This window comes from Macrobrachium nipponense, chromosome 29 (assembly GCF_015104395.2).
Source record: "Macrobrachium nipponense isolate FS-2020 chromosome 29, ASM1510439v2, whole genome shotgun sequence".
In the NCBI taxonomy this organism is placed as follows: Eukaryota; Metazoa; Arthropoda; class Malacostraca; order Decapoda; family Palaemonidae; genus Macrobrachium; species Macrobrachium nipponense.
Genome location: NC_061092.1, coordinates 30,542,676 through 30,564,244, shown reverse-complemented (window position 1 = coordinate 30,564,244; position 21,569 = coordinate 30,542,676). Strand labels below are relative to the sequence as shown.

General features: G+C 39.2%; 1 protein-coding gene across 4 annotated transcripts in view; it reads right to left on the bottom strand.

Moving 5' to 3' along the window:
- LOC135206225 (importin-13-like) overlaps nucleotides 1-21,569 on the bottom strand; it is a 199,827-nt gene that overhangs the window by 30,308 nt on the left and 147,950 nt on the right. For 3 of the 4 annotated variants that reach the window (XM_064237580.1, XM_064237579.1, XM_064237581.1), the window contains 5 exons: nucleotides 8,682-8,838; nucleotides 8,285-8,449; nucleotides 7,526-7,678; nucleotides 6,805-6,889; nucleotides 6,465-6,634 (listed from right to left, as the gene is read on the bottom strand). In XM_064237580.1, coding sequence (XP_064093650.1) covers nucleotides 6,465-6,634; nucleotides 6,805-6,889; nucleotides 7,526-7,678; nucleotides 8,285-8,449; nucleotides 8,682-8,838 — 730 coding nt within the window. Of the gene's footprint in view, nucleotides 1-6,464; nucleotides 6,635-6,804; nucleotides 6,890-7,525; nucleotides 7,679-8,284; nucleotides 8,450-8,681; nucleotides 8,839-20,232; nucleotides 20,363-21,569 lie in introns of those variants that run through there. The other variant, XM_064237582.1, reaches the window with a different exon arrangement.

Sequence of the window (21,569 nt, the reverse complement as noted above, 5' to 3'; positions counted from 1 at the left end):
TGAGAAGATCTCTCCTGTGTGGAAGAGATCTTGGGAAGTCCACTGTCCATTCCTGTACCTCTGTGAACCAATCTTGAGACGGCCAAAAGGGGGCAACGAGTGTTAGTCTCGTCCCTTTTGAAGCCACAAACTTCTTTAAGACCACTCCTAACATTTTGAAGGGGGGAAAGGCGTAGGCATCTAGACCTGCCCAGTCCAGCAGCATGGCATCCACCGCTATAGCTCTCAGGTCTTCCACCAAGGAGCAGAAGTTCTCTATCCTTCTGGATATGAAGGTGGCAAATAGGTCTATTTGAAGTCTGCCCCACAGGGACCACAGAGTTTGACAAACCTGATTGTGAAGGGTCCACTCTGTGGGGAGCACTTGGTTTAACCTGCTTAGCCTGTCTGCTCTGACATTTTTCTCTCCTTTCACGAATCTTGTGAGGAGAGTCACATTCTTAGTCTTTCGTCCAATATAACAATTCTTTTGTTATCTGGAACAGAGAAAAAGAGTGAGTTCCCCCTTGTTTCCTGATATAGGCCAACGCTGTGGTGTTGTCCGCGTTGACCTGTACCACTTGACCTATTACCTCTGTTTCAAAGGCTTTTAGGGCTAGGAGAACAGCAAAAAGTTCTTTGGTGTTTATATGCCAGTCTTGTTGATCCTTCCTCCATTGGCCTGATACTTCTTTTGTCCCTAGAGTCGTTCCCATCCCTTCTCTGAAGCGTCTGAGAACAAGATTAGGTTTGGGTTCCGAACCTCTAGAGACAAGCCCTCGTTCTTTTCCAGGGGTATCAGCCACCACTTTAGATGATTCTTCACTTCCAGAGGAATTCCGAAAGTGTCTGAAAGTTGCCCGTTCTTCCAACTCCAAATTCTTCTTAAGAAGAATTGAAGCAGGCGTAGGTGGAGTCTTCCTAGAGAAATGAACTGTTCTAGTGAGGAAAGGGTTCCCAGAAGGCTTAACCATTCCCTTACTGAACTCCGTTCTTTCTCTAGGAAGCTCGAGACTTTCTGTAAGCCCCGAACAATTCTTTCCTGGGATGGAAAAGCCCGAAAACCCCGAGAATCCATCCGAATTCCCAAATAAACTAAGTTATGGCTGGGGACCATCTGAGATTTCTCGAGGTTCATGAGTAATCCTAAAGTCCTTGTCAGGTTCAAAGTAGTCTGTAGGTCCTCCAAACATGTTTCTCCGACTTGGCCCGGATTAGCCAATCGTCGAGATACATAGAGATGTTGATCCCTTCTAAATGAAGCCATTTGGCCACGTTCCTCATCAGATACGTAAATACCTGGGGAGCGGTGGATAGGCCGAAGCACAAGGCCCTGAACTGGAAGATTTGTCCTTGTACTACAAATCTGAGGTATTTTCTTGACGATGGGTGAATCGGAACATGAAAGTAAGCATCCTGAAGGTCCAGGGAGACCATCCAATCTCCCTGACGCAGGGCTGACAGAACCGAAGCTGAAGTTTCCATGGAGAACTTCTTTTTCTCCACGTAACGGTTCAGGATGCTTACATCCAGTACAGGTCTCCATCCCCCCGAAGCCTTTGGTACTAAGAAAAGGCGGTTGTAAAACCCCGGGGAGAATGGATCCCGCACTATCTCTATTGCATTCCTGTCCCTCATCGACACCACCGTCTGCAGGAGAGACTCTCTCAGTCCATGGTCCTTGTATCTCGTCGACAAATCCTTCGGAGATGTTGCTAAAGGAGGTCTGTCTACGAAGGGAATGATGTAACCCTTCTGTAGAACAGAGAGTCCAGGGATCTGCTTCTCTTAAGGACCAAGCCTCCACAAAGTGTTGAAGTCTGGCCCCTACCTGTGCTTGGAGGACATGGCTGCTACTTGCTCTTTTTAAAAGAGCGGAAGGAAGACCTTCCTCGCTTGTCGAAGGGCTTTCTCTTCGTAGTAGGTCGAGTCGAGGATGCTCCACGAAAGGGCACAACTGGAGTTCAAGAAGACTTCTTCTGAATAGGTATTGCAGGTCTATTCTTCTTCGTGGATTGCACCAGAAGATCCTGCGTTGCCTTTTCAGAAAGGGATCTAGATATATCCTTTACTAAAGGTGAAGGAAACAGATGATCTGACAGAGGTGCGAAAAGTAGGGGGGACCTCTGTGAAGGAGAAACTCCTTTTGTCAGAAACGAACTGTAAAGGGATCTTTTCTTTACCACTCCCGATCCGAACAGGGCAGCTAACTCGCCAGATCCATCTTGCACAGCCTTATCCATACAAGATAGGACACTGTGTGAAGCTTCCGTATCAAGAAAATCTGGCTCACTAGTCTTTTTAGCCAGCACCCCTAGGGACCAATCCAAGAAGTTAAAAACTTCTAATACGTGGAATATTCCCTTAAGGTGCTGATCTAATTCAGACATACTCCAAGATGCCTTTGCAGAATTTAGAGTGTGTCTTCTAACCAACTCTACTAGGCTAGAGAAATCTGAATCCGCAGAAGAGGGGAGCATCAAGCCCATAGCTTCTTCCGTCTTATACCATATTCCTCTCCTCCCTGTCAGCTTGGAGGGAGGAGAGTAATAAACTGTTCTAAGAGCCTCCTTCTTAGACAAAAGCCAGGAATCCAAAGACTGGAGAGCCTTTTTCATCGAAATCGCAGGCTTCATCTTTAGGAAAGCAGAGGATTTCGGAGTTTTCGTACTCGAAAACAGCGATCTCGGTGAAGGAGGAGCAGCAGGACTAAGCGAGTCCCCAAATTCCTTTAGAAGTAACGAGGCTAAGACTTTATAATTAGAAAGTCCCTCGTTGGTAGAGACGACTTCTTCAGAAACCTCTTCAAGGCCTAGGTTAGACGGGGATCGCTCTCTCCTGATAGGTTCTCTATCATGAGATGTAGGATCTCTAGGAGAAATACTTCTAGTAGGGGAAGGACTAAGTAAGTCAACGTCCTTACAACTAGTAGACGCTTCGCGCCTGACTGGCTCACGCCTAGTTGGCGCCTCGCGCTTGGCTGGCTGCTCGCGCCTCATTCCTTGGAGGGCCTGGCTGGCATCTCGCGCTTGGCAGGATCCTCGCGCCTGGATGGCACCTCGCGCAAAACTGGCGTCACGCGCCTGGCTAACGTCTCGCGCCCAGCAGTATCCTCGCGCCTGGTCAGCGTCTCGCGCCTGGCTGGCGCCTCGCTCCTTGGAGGCGTCACGCGTCTGGCAGGATCCTCGCGCCTGGTTGGCGCCTCGCGCCAAACTGGCGTCACGAGCCTGGTTGACTTCTCGCGCTTGGCAGGCTCGACGCGCCTGTCTGGCGACTCACGCCTGTTAGGCTCTTTGCGCCTCGCGCTTAGAAAGCTCGACGGTTCTGTCTGGCGTCTCGCGCCTGGTAGGCTCTTCGCGCTTGGCTGACGTTTCGCGCCTGTCTGGAGACTCGCGCCTTGCGCCTGACAGGAGAACGGATCTTGCTAGGTCTATGCAAGGCTGAAGAATCAGATTCCAAGTCAGACGAGGACAAATCTTGATGGCGAGTCTGACCCCTCGACAGCCTAGACTTCTTTATAGGCAGGAAAGCGTCTTTCCTTCTAGGAGGGTCTCTTGAAAGAACTCCCACAAGCGAAGTGATGGAATCCTGCATGTTACGAAGGATTCTATTAGTTTCCAAGTTCTTGTCCAACGGAGGTCTAGAAGATCGGTCTTTTACCGGTTCCCACAAGTCTGTGGGGGAAGGAAGCACATTCTTTGCCTTCTTAATTTCCGTAGGAAAATCCTCCTGAAAACGTTCAGGACTATGTGATCCTGGGCTCTTCCCAACATCTTTTTAGGGGGCGAGAAAGATCCGCCGATCTCCAGCCTCTTTTAGGAGAAGAATTTTCCGAAGAGGAGAGAAACTCCCGTAGAACGCTTTTTCTTTGAGATTAGCAATCTCTGATGTAGCAATCTCTGATGCCGAATCTGTTGGTTCTGTCAAAGGAGCAGAAACTACATTAGATGGGGCAGTAAATGGACAATAGGGTTTAACATTACTGATAACCCCGCTAGATACAGAACTAGGCAAGGCCTTGGAAGAAGAAGACCTCACCCTGTCTCTTTCCAACTTCTTCAAATATGAAGTTAGAGACTTCCATTCTTCCGCACTCAAATCCTTGCATTCATTACAAGTGTTATCAAAAGAACATTCATACATCCTGCATTTCTTACAAATAGTATGAGGATCAACCGATGCCTTCGGCATCCTAACTTTGCACCCCACATTCACACACATTCTCACCACACTTCCAGAGTCAGACATCATGTTGAGCAATCCAAATCAAATCCAATAAACGGTCAACAATCGCATATGCCAGTACAATCAATCCAAATACGTCACCGAGAAGTCCAAACGAAGATCAATTGCGATGCAAAATACGAATCCAGCCGGAGATACCCACAACGATGTTGCCAGTATGGCCGACAGAAAAAATATGATAGAAAATGGGAATGGTTCCTATTCCTGCCACCCAGCGGCAGGTAGGTAGATCACCTGACCTACAGGTAGCGTGTGCGCGAAATTCGAATTTCTGTCGGATGACGGAGTCAAATAGCTAAGTATATATCTGACAGGTAAGTTAATGTATAAAAACGATTTTTTTTTCATGTTCGTTCTTGAAAGCCGACGTCTGCCGCTCTTCTGAAAATATGGAATTAAAAAGAGTGCAAATTTAGCAATCGATGTGTCGATTCTTAAAAAGTTTCTTCTTTTATGTTAAAAAGTGTATGTAAATATATTACGTATAGGGTATTTTTATTTTTGTACATAAATATGATACAAATTAAGGCAGCCTTTGTAACTACGCTCCACATTGTCAGGGGATGTTTTTTCATGTTCGTTCTTGTCCGTCACAGTTCCAAAAAATGCATGGTGTTATTTTATTATGTACCTTTTCCATAAATCCTTTAAAAATGTATACATTACTTCACTATATCCAATAATATTGTATGTATTCTCATATTATTGTATTATAAAATAACAGGAAATCTAAGCTAGCATTCCGCGGAGCAGCCAACGTTGTGGCTTGAAATCAGCTGATGAACACGAGTTTGTTTCGCCATAACGCAATTCTGAGCAAATTCTCTTACCTCTAGTTAGCATAAACGAATATCTATATGAGACAAGGTTATTTTTCCTTATACAATGTGTTTTTAGGTGGAAATATGAAATTAATGTGTCTCTTTGTGCATGTGAACTTTTTTTTTTTCGTTAACAGATTACGTTGGCAGCATGTTTATTGCGTAAAAAAATTACGTGATTCCGTTCGCAATTCTCCTTTATATCGTTGTAAAACGAACTTTACGTTATTTATCTTATATCGGCATGAAACCAACAGTAAAATGCGTTCTTTCAAACACAGTTGTTTTGATTAAAATTATTTTACCTCAATTTTATACATGGTTGTTTGATGGCATATGTTTACTGGTGTTTTATCCTTGTTGCCAATGTACGATAATAGTCATTAGCAGCCTGAACAGTTTTCTCAGCTTCAGTTATAACTAGGTTTATATTTAACTGTACATTTCCCAATTGATCTTTGATCTATTTTGATCTCTGATCTATAGCGAATAGTTATTACATTAAGACATCTTGGTTCTATTCTATACATAACGCCCTTTATAAAAACTACGGCAATAGTGTGCTGTAGTACGATGATTGAAATACAAGCCAAACGGATGTTATCCAACTCGGTTGCACTTAAAAAAAGTCGTTTCTCGTTCGGTCGTTCATGGCTGTACACGTTCACGCAACGACTATAACATTAATACCATACTTTCATCATTCTCTTTTGCTGTTATTGAACTTATGTAACTAGAACATGGATAAAGTTAGGCTATTGTAATTTGTTCTGTCATAAAATTGGACTATCGTAAGATGAATTATTGTAACTTGAACACTACAGCTACCTGTACAATGTATAAACCTTATCATATCTTTACATACTCTAGACACCCAAAGGATTAAAGCTAGGCTTTTTTTCACTTTATAGTATTTATAATACTATAGTGTACTGTACAGTACTACTGTACAGTAAATTCTATAGTACTATACTGCATAAATATAATTTTACTTATTGCGCCATTGTGGGATTACGACGCCTTTGACTGGTCTAGAGTTTCAAAAGGTGTGCAGCGGCTGTAGGCTTTAAAATCGCTTAGCGTCGAAAGTCACTTAGCGTCGGTGGCCAGGAACAGAACCCCTGCCGCTAACCGCGGGCCGCCTGTATATGTCATGCTGCTCTGAATGCACTAGGCCTAATTGAAGGCAGCAGCCATACCCACTGCCATCTGAGAATTATTAGAATACCAAAGTTTCTGAATTCATATCACTCATTTGTTGATGGTGGTCTTTTATTTGTGGCCTCCTACTTCCTGAACACTTGTTGGAGGGCCATAATTAATCATAAAAGTATGAGATACTGTATGCTACAACACTGAAAATATAAAAGTTAAAAAAAACTTTAGACAAACAAAACCCAATAGAGAATTAAAACTTACTTCACACAGAAGTGCATAATTAGAGTAGGGTATTAAAGCCACTAGGAGGTCCCTCGTTTCTGAGAGGGGCAAGGACAGCTTCAACCAGGCATTTAATGTCTTCAATACAACTTCTTTGATAACGTTACTGACCTGGCCTGCCTGCATTACTTGGGATATTAAGCTCAAAACTGTACAATCAAGAGAAAAAAACATGATTAATACAGAGCATGAAATGAGATCACCTCTGCAGTCAGTGCCTATTTCATAAAATTTCAAGGGCAGATTTCAAAATGATAAAAGTTCATGTAGAAAGATTCTAGTATTATAAGATTCTAATATTATAGAACTTAAATCTTACCTGCTTGATGACTATTTCTAACAGCCCCCGTGATAACCTGCTTATCCTTACTATTAATGCTCATGGCTTCTTGCATGGTCTCGAGCTACAAAATCAAATATGCACAGAATATAATCAGATAAAAAGAGCATTTCTTCTGTCAATAAATGAAACTTATCAGAAGCTCTGTCAATGAAAAGAAGGGGCATAGTTGCTCTACTCTCTTGAGCCTACAAACAAATACTGAATACTTGAGATTTAATAAAATACAACTTTTACTGCTTCTGACCTGTATTGCAGTTTTTATCAGCAAAAATTGTTTGACAAGATCTCTATTTATTCTGTTTCTCTCTTAGGGCCCTCAGCGTACAGAGGCCAGATTATATAGCTTTGTAGCTTTTAAGTTCATCACAAACAAATGCTGGCTCATTTTAAATAATAAAAAAAGATGAAAATCTAAATATCAAAAACTCCCAAATTTACTAAATAATTACATATATGTAAATATATACTGAAATGTCAACAATTTTTCTGACTATTATTGCACCGCTTGAATAAAATTTTCATTTAGATGTTAAAAGCTGCACAACTAAAATAGCAAAACATAACATTAAAAATCTACTTGTATACAAAAGGCACTGAGCATCTGATAACTTTCTTAAAATTCTTCAATTTCCAAATTATCATCACATATTAACTTTCAAAATTTCCATGAAAAAATAAATTTGCATAATGTACTCACTTCCTCTGGAATTATAGTTAAAATGCTAAAAAGTAAATTGAGCGCTACGGACGGATCGATGCCTGACACCGTTCCTGGGTCAAACATAGTAATGATATCTTGTATCGCTGTCGTCCAATCTAACTGGATGGTATGGATAACGTAAGCTCCAAGCTGCAACGAACACACAAGATTATGAAATGACCATGCAGGCATGTTTAAATCTAAGATACTTCTTTCAAAACAAATATTCCCAACACAATAACACCTCAACTTAAGACACTATTTAGGGGTGTGGCCTTTCTGGTAATAACAAAAGTAAAAAAAAATCCTATATTATAGCCTGCTTTTGAGACAATTTCCAGACATCTTACAGTTAATAGCAATATCACATAGTTTTTAATTCAAAAATCTGTAAATTACACATTTAATTCAAGATATATATATATAGAAAAATTTATCGCATGAAAAATTGCTATGTTGAGGTGTTATACTGTGTTACACATTATGTATGAAGTATAACAAATTCTGACAATCATGAGAAGCAAAAGCTTCAAACTTTTAAATGCTCTTTAAGAACTGACCACAGTACCAGGCCTTCCACATGACTGCATATATATTTAACTCTTGGATGTACTTCAATGACCTCTGATTCTAATTCAACTATACCACCCCATGAAACAAACTAATTCAAAATACAGTGCATGAGACTAAGGGGGTAATTAATAATGATAGATCCATGATGTAAACTAATATGAAAAATAAACCTTGCATACTTACCGATTTAACTAATCTATTAAGGATAACTTTCGATCTACTATACTGGGCTATTAACGAGAGTATCTTCATCTTCAACGGTTCGTATTCTTCTTTGGGAACCTCATGCCAATATCTGGACACTTTCATATATATTGTGTTTCCCGCAAAGAACTGGACCTCTTCAGGCTGTCATTGAAAAATGAAATTAAATAATTTACAAAAATAGTAAAGCATTTCTCTGTAACCTACTACTACAAACATGTCTTTAGCAGCTACACTGAATGAAATTATCAAAACCTCCCTTACATTAATAAATCTCTTCAGAGCTGGTTTTTTGATACACACAACATATTGCAAATAATCAGAATGTCACTATATTACAGGTAAATGACAGAAAACAGCATGGATGGTTTATCACCTTTGAAGGATCCAGTAAAGGCCAGGCGAAGGTCCAGGAGTGGCGAGAGTGCTGGGCTTGCATAAGCCATGCATTAAGCCCACTTTTGGCAACTGGATCTTGATAAAACTCTACCACTGCCTGCTCCACCTGCTCGGCTGACACCTCCATTTTATTGCTGAAAGATGAAAAATAAATTTGTACTGAAATATCGACTTAGAATCTTGCAAAAATTGCAAGATTTTGTTAAGCTGCAATTCAATTTACAACCTTACCAGACATGTATCTGAGGCACTTGACCATAACTGAAATTTGATGAAGTATGTCAAACAGTTTAACAACAGTCATATTCATTAGGCTACATTCATCTTCATAGTCACACCACGAGAGTTACCATCCCTTATAATCATGTTTGATTCAGGTGTACATATTCATCCAATTACCCTTCCTTCCTTCTCTAGCAAAGTCATCACTTTGGATACCTTCCCAACTACAGCATCGTGACCACCACGCATGGTAGTTAGTTCCACCGTTAAGTATTCCGTCATGTACAATCAGCTAATCCAACAGTAGTAAGATCAGGGAAAATAAATTTAATACTCAAATCTCCATCTATCAAACATAAGATATGAGTCAATATTGAGTCATTTTATGTGCCCTTTCCAACAAACAATCACAACTATCCCTCACCAAATCGGTCTGGTCACAATTATTTTACCCTTGCCCACTTGACAAACTGGATCACCATAGCTCCTTCAACATGCCCTGATACCACGGCTCCCCTGACGTGGCCTTCCCAAACAAGGCACATTAACTTGAGCATTTACAGAGTATGTTATTCTACTTTTAAGATATCTCTATTCTCATTAGACTAGCTGAAATTTGCCATCTGCACAAGAATTGAAAAAAAAAGCTTGCAGGATACTTTTACACTTTTGAATACTCACACCTATGACACTACCACAAAGATTTGGCCAAGCTATGATAAATGCTAAAGATCAATACCAACACACCTCAACTACAGCACAGTACCTATTTTCATTCCACCTGCAAAGCCTGGCTTGCCGATACGATATATGCAGCACAATTTCTAAGACCTCTTGCCAAGCTTTATAAACTGTCTGGTAGTTTGACAATCTGAATTTTAGCATGTATTTTTGTGATTTACAAAACTACAATTTAATCATTATAATAAATATCCACAAAATGTGGCATTTTCATCACAGGAATATAGTACCTTTATTCTAACCTAGGGTGCCACATCGCATCATTTTACGTGATCTGGGGGATTACTCGCCTTGGATCTCCTCAACCTTGCCTAAACACAATGCCACCACTATCTAACCTAGAGGGTAACACATTCTTAACCTAAGCAAGGGCATCACACCCTACAGGATGGGCAATTACAACCTTATTTCAAATTGGAAAAATTTCTTAATGTGTAAATTTTGTCTAGTATAGGTAGTATGCAATCCTGTCTTTGAAAATACAACAAAACAATAAAAATTAAATATGAGCCTCTTGAAAACTCATTTTGACAATACACAAATAATAAAAATCAAAGTACGTAATGCATTTGTTGATACTGGCTGAGTGGGAGACATATGCTACAATTAGATACCAAGATCTATTATCTACCCAGTTGATTGGTAATAAATTTATAACAGATACCATTCATTCACTCTTCTTTCTCCTTGACATTCAAAGTTCAACTCAGAGTGAAAAGAGATAAGTTATTTATCTAAAATATTTTTAAGTCTTGTTAGCCTACAATACTGTAATCCCTTTCATCTGGTTTTCACTTGTGATCACATTTCTGACTACTTGCACATTTTCCTGTGTAAACAGGTATAGCTCATGAATATACCTATGTACATCCCCCACACTTGGTAAAACTCAAGACCACTACCGCAGCCCCGTTCCTGTCAGTTGCCAACCAGAAGAGGATATTTGTTGCGAACTGGATATTGGTACGGTAGCTGTATCCTGATTGCCATAGATATTGGTACAGCTGTGAATTGCGCATGCACAAACGCTTGTTTACCGCCTCAGGCATCAATGACAGCAAGAAATGATGACCTACCAATGTGAACCATGTAATAATAAATGTTTCAGTTTTCGCCAAAAAACAGACATTTTCAAGTTTCAATAAGCTGAAAGAGGCAATAGACGTCTACGAAGAGTCAAACTTCCAGAAATTGTATATCCGTAAGTCACGAACCATCGAATCGGCCCTGAAAAGAGCTCCGAAGAGATTAAAAGATTTGAGGCCTAGCTAGTAAAGTAGTGCAGCAGTCAGCAGTGAGTCCAATATGGGAAACATGCTGTTAACAGACCTGATTTGGATGATTACTTACAATTGATTAGGCCGTTTACCAGAGGATCGATTTTAGTAGTTTTCCTTACCACCATGAGTACAGCAGAGCACGATTTGTGTGTACTTCAAGTCTACTTTGAATCTCCTCTTCGGAGCTCTTTTCAGGGCCGATTCGATCGTTCGTGACCTACGGATATACAATTTCTGGAAGTTTGACTCTTCGTAAATGTCTATTGCCTTTTTCAGCTCGTTGAAACCTGAAAGCATTTGTTTTTCGGAGAAAACTGATGTATTATTATATGATTCAAAGGGGATTCAAAGAAGATTTGAAGTAAACAAATAATTACTTTAGTTTTAGTTTTCATGTATATAGTCAAAATCTAAACATGTTTAAGTATTATTGTGATTTTTTTTATATTTTCATTTACTGTCAAAATGTTTTGGTGCTTTGGTAAAGACAGTATGGTGGTTCACTTTAACATTTTGAATTGAACATGTTCAACGAAACCATTCAGTTTGACTATTATTACTAGGGGGAACAACTGACTGGAATAGCGGATCCAGTTTCCACCGCATGTGGAACCACCCACCGAAAAAGTACTTTAACACATCCTGACACTGGAGATGGGCACCAGTCACGAGTTGTTGGTGGTTAGAGCAAGAGCTCAAGACCTCTACTCTCCTTTCAAAGTAAGTATTTTGTCCAAAATTAGAAATTAAGGTCATATTTTGAGATTAAAGAGAGGTTAATGAAAGTCTGGCTCTACGCAGTGCACACATACCTCCATGACGCTTTCAAAATTTTTACTTACAACTCCGAGTATTTAGAAGATTGACGTCATCTAGATGTTAGCAGAGTTGCTTGTGTCAAACTTCCCATTCCATGTGCTAAATCCGCACACTTTTACCCATAGACGCTGGGGCACTTTCTTCACAAAAATCTTAAACAGCGACACCAACCACGGCTTATCCAAGGAAACTAGAATTTTTTTATAGAAGAAGAGGCAACATGCACTAGATAATTATTTAAATAAATAGTTAAACTATTTATTTAAATAATTATCTAGTGCATGTTGCTTCTTTATCTACCAAAAAATTGTAGTTTCCTTGGCCGGTCTAATCGCGGACAATCCACCATCTTTCCCAGCCTTCCCAGCATTCATTTGAACAATGTTAGCATATACTATATGTAAAGTTTATTGATCTTACTCAAGATTGCAGTTGTAATCAGCACAATAAAACAACATTTTGTTGCCTATATTAGTTTAAGTATGAAACTTTTTATTCCTGGGGTCATGGTTTGAACTGAAATTCATTTTTACCTTGTAATCAACTGAAACTCCACAGTGCTTATTTGATTGTAATTACTGTATACACATTTTGGTCTTAATTCACTCCAAATTGCACTTGAACTACGCTGCAGTTCCTGGTTTCTAAGCGCTCACTCCACAAACACAGTTACGGGCAGCACTCGAGAACACTGTTTATGAGGTGCAAAGCTTTATTCCCTTTATTGTTTACTTATTATTTAGTTTTAACTTTACTTTGTTACTTCAAAATGTTTGTCTAGTTCATGTCTATTATCCCTTTTTTGCAACCAAATTAACCCCCAAAAATTACAGATATTTCTGAAGTACATACGAGCAGACGGCGGCAAAACGACTCATTGTTGCCGATCTAGTGGAGCTTCACACATATGCTGAAGCATTTACAAACTGTTTCCATGAATTCTAGTTGTCGTAGTAATGCAGTAAAAATAGCTCTAATACGTATATATGCTACAAATAGATACGCTAATTTCACTTATTTTTCCCGGTTTTGTGAAAATCTTATACCCAGTTTGAAGGGTAAACACACACCAATTGGCAACACTGATAAATAATTGAAGAGCGCGAAGAATGCCGGAGGTACTGTTCACTAGCAAAACTGTTGATATTTGGGTCAGGAATCTAGTTTCTTTCAACAGGGATATTTTGAAACTAATAATTATGAATATGTAAAAATATTGATGCAATTCATGACCTTATACTGCCCTTTAACCATTTAAATAATTATCTAGTGCACGGTTTTTCTACCAAAAATCGAAGTTTCCTTAAAAAAGTACTGGTTGGAAGTCTGTGTTTACGATTGTTGTGATGAAAATGCCCCAGCGTCTATGGGTACAAGTGGTGTGCGGATTTAGCACAGGAAATGGGAAGTTTGTTGACACAAGCGACTCCGCAAACATCGAGATGGCGTCAATCTTCCAAGTTATTTAATCGTAAGTAAAAATTTCGAAAGCGTTTTGGCGAAGTTTGCACTGCGTTGGCCACCCTTTTCACTACCCTCTGTTTAAAGCTTTAAATTTGGCCTTAATTTCCAACTTTGGAGAAAATACTTACTTTGAAAGGAGAGTAGAGGTCTTTAGCTGCGTCTCTCACCAACAACAAGTCGCAACTGATGACCATCTCCAGTGTCAGGACGCGGATAAGTACTTTTTCGGAGGGTATCCAGCCGTGACCGTCAGTGTGTTGGGCCAGTCAATGCGGTTGTTTACCCTTCTCATGACTGATGACCATCTCCGGTGTCAGGACGTGTTAAAGTACTTTTTTGGATAGTGGCCACAAACGTGGTAGTCAGTGGCTTGGCTAGTCCAGTCGGTTGTTTAACCTACATTTACAGCCATTAGAATTTTTTATGTTTATCTTAGATGGGCTAGTGCTAAGCACGACACCCATTTTGCACATAAACTTGAGTTACCAAACCAGACATGCACAGTTGTAGTCTTGGTAGATCTAGGGTACTTATCCTCAGCAGCCTAGACTATGGCAGTTGCGGTTTTTCTATGCAGTTTTACCTCCTGAACAAGAATTTTAAGCAATATTTATTCAGACGACTGTTACCATTAACCCCCCAAGGGCCAGTACTAAACACGGCGAAATACATTGGACGCCCCAATCCTTAGTGGATGTCGTATCCGTGGTTACGTTCCTTGCTTACGTTCCTTGCTGTCCGTGCGGACTGCTTCTGTAGAAATACCGTAGTCTTGAGTTCTAGTACCATCCAGATCTCTTACCTAAACTTTTCTTGGGCTTACTGAGCTAGCCTAACCTAGGTAATATGGATAACCTTTTGTTTTCTAGAAGGAAACAGCAGCGACTACCAACCCTTATCACGGTGGACAGGTCTTATTCACTCGGTATTTAAATGGTGAAACAAGAATACAATTACAACTCCAAGCATACAATTCAAAAGATTGAAGTTTCGTCAACATATTGTGATATATGAAAGCCCCATACGAACTAAAATAAGCATGTGATGCTCTTCGTAAAATATGTTTTCAAGGCAGTTTTGAAATCCAATATGGCAGCTACCGTGGGATGTACAGGTTCTGATCAATGACGACAATCATCTTTCCCAGCCTTCCCAGCAATCATCTGAACAATGTTAGCGTATGTATGTAACGTTTATTGATCTTAACTCAAGATTGCAGTTGTAATCAGCACAATAAAACATAATTTTGTTGCCTATATTACTGAATGTATGAAACTTTTTATTCCTGGGGTCATGGTTTGAACTGAATTCATTCTTACCTTGTAATCGGTGGTTTTTATCCTTACTGCCATCACAACTGAAACTCCACAGGGCTTATTTGATTGTTATTATACACATTTTGGTCTCAATTCACTCCACATTGCACTTTAAACAAGTCGCTGGTCCTGGTTCCTAAGAGCGTGCGCCAAAAACAGTTACGAACAGCAGACGACGAAACTGCAAAGTTTTATGCCCTAAATTGTTTACTTTACTCGTTATTTAGTTCAAATTTACTTTATTTAAAAATTTTAATTTAATTCATGTATATTATCCCTTTTTTGCAACCAAATTACCACGAAAAATTACATATATTTCTAAAGTAGATACAATCAAATGTTTCTAACCTTTTCGTACATCTGGCTGCCAAAAACCATAAAGAAACGACTACGGATAAGTGGATTATATACATAGGGTAAAAAACCGCATGGTACAGGGGTGGACCATGTACGATCAATGTGTACAATCCCAAAAAAAGTACATTATAATGCGTCCTGACATGGGAGATGGGCATCAGACGCGACTTCTTGTTGGTGAGAAACGAAGCTAAACACCTCTACACCGGTGTCAGGACGCATTATAATTTACTTTTCTTGGGGTTGTACACATTGATCGTACCTGGTCCACCCCTGTACCATGCGGTTTTTTACCCTATTTTTTTTTTTTTTTTTTTTTTTTTTTTTTTTTTTTTGCTTTTGCTAGCACTTTTCATTGATTTCAGTCTATATTAGTATTTTGAATTTCTTTAATAACCGTATGCCAGAAATAAATGTAACCTTTAATGTTTGCATGCTAAGAATGGCAAAATCATCGTTGCCACATTAGTGGAGGCTTCACACATACGCCGATTCATTATTATAAACTGTTTCCATGAATTCTAGTTGTCAAGTAATGCAATGATGATAAAATTGTTTTAATATTTATGTACATATACTTCCAATACATAGCCTAATTTCACCAATTTCAACGTTTTGTATGTAGTCTTATACCCAGTTTGGAGAGTCAACACATACTGAATGGCAACAGAGAGAGAGAGAGAGAAAGGAAGGTGAAGGAACGAAGAAGGAAAGGGGTGGCAGTGGAGGGGTGGGAGAGGGTAGGTGGAGCTTTTTACGCGTGTTCTTATCCATTTCTGCATAATGGAGTTTTTGTCTCTTGGTACAAGGACAAGTGTCTTTATTCTTTATGATTAGTGATTCACGATACCCTTATAAATTACGGCACTGGGTGTAATGCACTATAGCAAAATCTCGTTCTGATACGAGTGTTCGTTACAGAAATAGGTATGGCCCAAAAACGTGCTTGCACTGTCTCTGAAACCCATAGTAGGTATGCTGCTTAGTTGTCAATCAAGTTTTTTGTAATCAAGTATTTTTTACAAGCTAGCTATTGAATAAATTTGTATTTTTCTCAATTAAACATATGCCCCTCAATGCTAACTTTCCTTTTTTAACGACTTTCTGGTCATTGCAAATTCGGCCCCATAATTTCTTATGGTGGGAAAACAGAGGCCCAGGGACCAAAAAAGATTGCGTCACACTACGCCGATAATGCGGCAGTAAAACATTTCATATATCCAAAGAGTAAATAATAAAGATATATATGAGCATTACGATTATAACAATTACATGAAGAGCTGATAATCTGCATGAATAACTGGTAAACTGTTCTGCAAGAAAGTTGAGTAAAGCAATTATTTACAATAGGTTCGAAAGTCAAGATGTCCTGACGTCATAATACAAGACTTAAAAGAATGTTCTAATTCCAAAAAATAATTACTTAAATTTAAGTCAGAATCGAGTTAGGGTAAAAAACCGCATGGTACAGGGGTGGACCATGTATGATCAATGTGTACAACCCCAAGAAAAGTACATTATAAAGCATCCTGACACCGGAGTAGAGGTCTTTAGCTCCTTTTCTCACCAACAAGAAGTCACGTCTGATGCCCATCTCCGATGTCAGGACGCGTTATAATGTACTTTTTTTGGGGTTGTACACCTTGATTGTACATGGTCCACCCCTGTACCATGCAGTTTTTTACCCTACTTTTTCAATAACGAATATTTTCAAATTAATCATCATAAATATGTAAAATATTGATGTTTTACTATTTATTTAAAAAATTATCTTAGTGCACTCTTCGTCGTTGTCTTCTACCAAAACAGTTGCTTAACAAACAAGCCGGTGAGGGACCGTTTTCCGATTGTTGGTGTGCGGATTTATCACAGGAAATGGTTAATTTATTGACACAAGCAACTCCGCAACCATCGAGATGGCGTCAATCTTCTAAAATATTCAAGCTTAAGTAGGGGGAAACATCACGACAGGCCAACCCTCATCACGGTAGACGGGTCTTATTCACTCTATATTTAATTGGTGAAACATGAATACAATTGCAACTCTAAGCATACCATTTAAAAGACTGAAGTTTCGTCAACATATTCTGATATATGAAAGCCCCATACGAACTAAAATAAGCATGTGAGCTCTTCGTAAAATATGTTTTCAAGGCAGTTTTGAAATCCAATATGGCGGCTACGTTTTGCATGGACGGTTCTCATCAGTGACGGCCACCATCTTTCCCCAGCCTTCCCAGCACTCATTTGAACAATGTTAGCGTATGTATGTAACGTTTATTGATCTTACTCAAGATTGCAGTTGTAATCAGCACAATAAAACAACATTTTGTTGCCTATATTAGTGAAAGTATGAAACTTGTTATTCCCGGGGTTATGGTTTGAACTGAATTCATTCTTACCTTGTAATCGGCGGTTTTTATCCTTACTGCCATCACAACTGAAACTCCACAGTGCTTATTTGATTGTTATTATACACATTTTGGTCTCAGTTCACTCCACATTGCACTTTAAACCCGTTGCTGTTCCTGGTTTCTAAGCGCGCGCGCCATAAACACAATTACGAACAGCAGACGACGACAGACGACGAAACTGCAAAGTTTTATTCCCTAAATTGTTTACTTTACTCGTTATTTAGTTTAAATTTACTTTATTTAAAAATTTTGATTTAATTCATGTATATTATCCCTTTTTTGCAACCAAATTACCCCGAAAAATTACAGATATTTCTAAAGTAGATAAAATCAAATGTTTCTAACGTTTTCGTACATCTGGCTGCCGAAAACCATAGAGGAATGAATACGGAAAAGTGCATAGAGGAACGACTACGTTTTTTTTTTTTTTTTTGCTTTTTTGTTTTTGCTAGCACTTTTCATTGATTTCAGTCTTTATTAGTATTTTGAATTTCTTTAATAATCGTATGCCAGAAATAAATGTAACCTTTAATGTTTGCAGTTTGGAGGGTCAACACATACCGAATGGCAACAGAGAGAGAGAGAGAGAGAGAGAGAGAGAAGAGAAGAGAGAGAGAGAGAGAGAAAAGGAAGCGGAGGAACGAAGAAGAAAAGGGATGGCGGTGTGTGGGGGGGGGGTAGGTGGAGCTTTATACGCGTGTTCGTATCCATTTTTTCTGCATAATGGAGTTTTTGTCTCTTGGTACAAGGACAAGTGTCGTTATTCTTTACGATTAGTGATTCACGATACCCTTATAAATTACGGCACTGGGTGTAATGCACTATAGCAAAATCTCGTTCTGTTACGAGTGTTCGTTACAGAAATAGGTATTGCCCAAAAACGTGCTTGCACTGTCTCTGAAACCCATAGTAGACATGCTGCTTAGTTGTCAATCAAGTTTTTTATAACCAAGTATTTTTACAAGATAGCTATTGAATAAATTTGTATTTTTCTCGTCAAAACATATGCCCCTCAATGCTAACTTTCCTCTTTTAACGACTTTCTGGTCATTGCAAATTCGGCCCCATAATTTCTTATGGTGCGAAAACAGACAGAGGCCCATGGACCGAAAACGATTGCGTCACACTACGGCGATAATCCAGCAGTAAAACATCTTCATATATCCAAAAGTAAATAATAAGGATATATATGCGCATTACGATTATAACAATTACATGTATAGCTGATAACAATCTGCATGAATAACTGGTAAACTGTTCTGCAATGACAGTTGAGTATAGCAATTATTTACAATAGGTACGAAAGTCAAGATGTCGTGACGTCATAATACAGAACTTGAAAGAACGTTCTAATTCAGAAAAATAATTACTTAAATTTGAGTCAGAGTCGAGTTACTTTTTCAATAACGAATATTTTCAAATTAATCATCATAAATATGTAAAATATTGATGTTTTACTACTTATTTAAAAATTAGCCAAGAGCACGCTTCTCGTCATCTTCTACCCAAACAGCTGTTTACGCCTGGCTTCTTGTTGGTGAGAAATCGTGTTTCGATTGTTGTGATAAAAGTGCTCCAGCGTCTGTGGGTACAAGTGGTGTGCGGATTTATCACAGGAAATGGAAAGTTTGTTGACACAAGCGACTCCTTAAACATCGAGATGGCGTCAATCTTCGAAACATTTTTAGTTGTAAGTAAAAATTTCTAAAGCGTTTTGGTGAGATTTCCACTGCCGTGGGCGCCATTTTCAGTACCCTCTGTTTAAATCTTAAAATTTGGCCTTAATTTCTAACTTTGGAGAAAATACTTACTTCGAAAGGAGAGTAGAGGTCTTTAGCTCCGTTTCTCACCAACAACAAGTCGCGACTGATGCCCATCTCGGGTGTCAGGACGCGTTATAATGTACTTTTTCGGAGGGTGGCTAGGTGTTGATTGTAGGTGGCCTGCTTGGCCTGCTGTGATGTTCTACCCTAAAAATTCTGAAAGCATTTTGGTGATATTTGCACTGCGTTGCACACCCTTTTCACTACCCGCTGTTTAATGATTTAAATTTGGCCTTAATTTCTAACTTTGGAGAAAATACTTACTTCGAAAGGAGAGTAGAGGTCTTTAGCTCCATTTCTCACCAACAAGTCGCGACTGATACCCATCTCCGATGTCAGGACGCGTTATAATGTACTTTTTTTGGGAATGTTCACACTGATCGTATATGGTCCACTCTGTACCTTGCGGTTTTTTACCCTAGTTTAAGCCTAAAATGACGCTTGGCTATTTTGGCATGCCTAATACCGTGATACCTAGGTAATTGTTTTCCAGCAGGATTGTGCTTTGCGTTCCGAATGGTTTTGAGCAACACTTGATTAATTTATCGGCCAGATCATTCACCAGAAAAAGTAAAGACTACCATAGACCAGTACAACTTAAACTAGGCTCCGCAATGCTAAACCTGTTATCTGAAATTAGCTACATCAACATTTAAATTATGTTTTACTGGTTTAGTCAGCTCTTCGAGCAATCTAGATATTCGTCTACCTTTGCAATGGCCAACTTGACCTTTCAACAAAGTTCACGGCGAGGGTTTTAAGGCATTGTTTGTTCACTATCCTATCATTACTGGCTGTAGGCAAATCACTCTTCGACGGTGTATCATATTTTACATTGACGCCATCGAAATAGACAAAGATAAAAGTAATAATAATTTGCCCAGTTTGACAACGAACAAATTACTCGAATGTTTTGAGATTGTTGTGATTTTAACCCTCTCAGGAGGGGGTCTGCCTCATATTGCAGCCATTTTTCCTCCTACAGACAATTAACCGACAGCCTGCGAGTCAAATACCATTCCGGCATCTATTCATAAGGATGTGTAACGGCTGGCAAGGGCCATGGGAACATCAAGGCCGAAAACGACTTACAAAATAATTATTTCATCCCGGCTGATGGTGGTTGTGTTTACTTTCTTCGCTGCTCGTGGAAAACTGGCGCGATGGTTCTTTTCTAGAACAGGCGCCCTCCGTCAGATGTCCCTCTTCGACGGGTTATATTCGTTAAAAAACGTCTTTTGCAAACCAAATTCAACTTTAAAACCATTTTTCTAAATCAACTAATATATACGAGCAGTAAAATTCAACCTTTCTTTTATTTTGTCAGTTGTTTTGGCTATACAAAAGAAAAAAAAGTTCTACGCGTGAGATTCTCTTGCGGGTTGCTTTTTATGAAGCGCTTTGTTTTGATACTTAATATGAGGAAGATTACTGCAAGTTATTCTCGAGAAACTATGAAGAAATTACTTTTAAATGAGTTGTGTTAGGCGAATCGGCCACGAAGGAATGGAGCGTTAGGCATCATGGTTACAAAAAGGTCATGTTGTATTAAAACTACCACCTGTGAACCCCCCCCGAGCCCTTACCGGATTAAGAGGGCTTCCAGCCACGGCGTGAAATACACCATAATCGGCTTTAACACTTCTGTAGAGAAAGCTTCTTTTTATTGTTTGTTTGTATTAGGTACTGGTATAATGCAACCAGTTCTCTTGCCTGTGTGGGTATCAGACTAATCGATGACACCGCTTCAAACCCGCCGGAAAACCTAAATCCCTTTTAACCGTTACAAGAAAAAAAATACGACGCAAGCCTACGTAATTATATAACTCGTTATTTCTACAGCCATTCTCTGTCATACTTAGCCCTTGAGGTATGACACTTTTAGATATCTCTTAAAATACTTTTATGTTTGTTTCAATCATAAAATGATTTAAGTATTCACGAAAAAGGCGATAGGACGGATAGGTACCATCACGGTCTTCTGGACCGTGGATACCATTATCTCCAAGACGCCGGACCAGCCTTATAGAAGTAGACCCAAGAGTAGACCCATGAGTTAAAATGCCAAAATAGGAAGACTCACTGGAAGAGACGCCACGAAGTTCTTGGAACAGGTGGCGAAATAAACTTTTCAAATTTTGTCAGCCGTGTTTTGTCTTTCACATTTATGGTGATATATGTTAACCATGGTATACTGTCTTAGAATTTTCAACCGTTGATTATATATATATATATATATATATATATATATATATATATATATATATATATATATATATATTGTGTGTGTGTAACTGAATCACCAAAGTTTGGAACTTGATAAATCCATAAATAAAGGTATAAGCCACGAGTGCTTATACCTTATGTGTGTGTGTGTGTGTGTGTGTGTGTGTGTGTGTGTGTGTGTGTGTGTGTGTATGTTAAAGGAG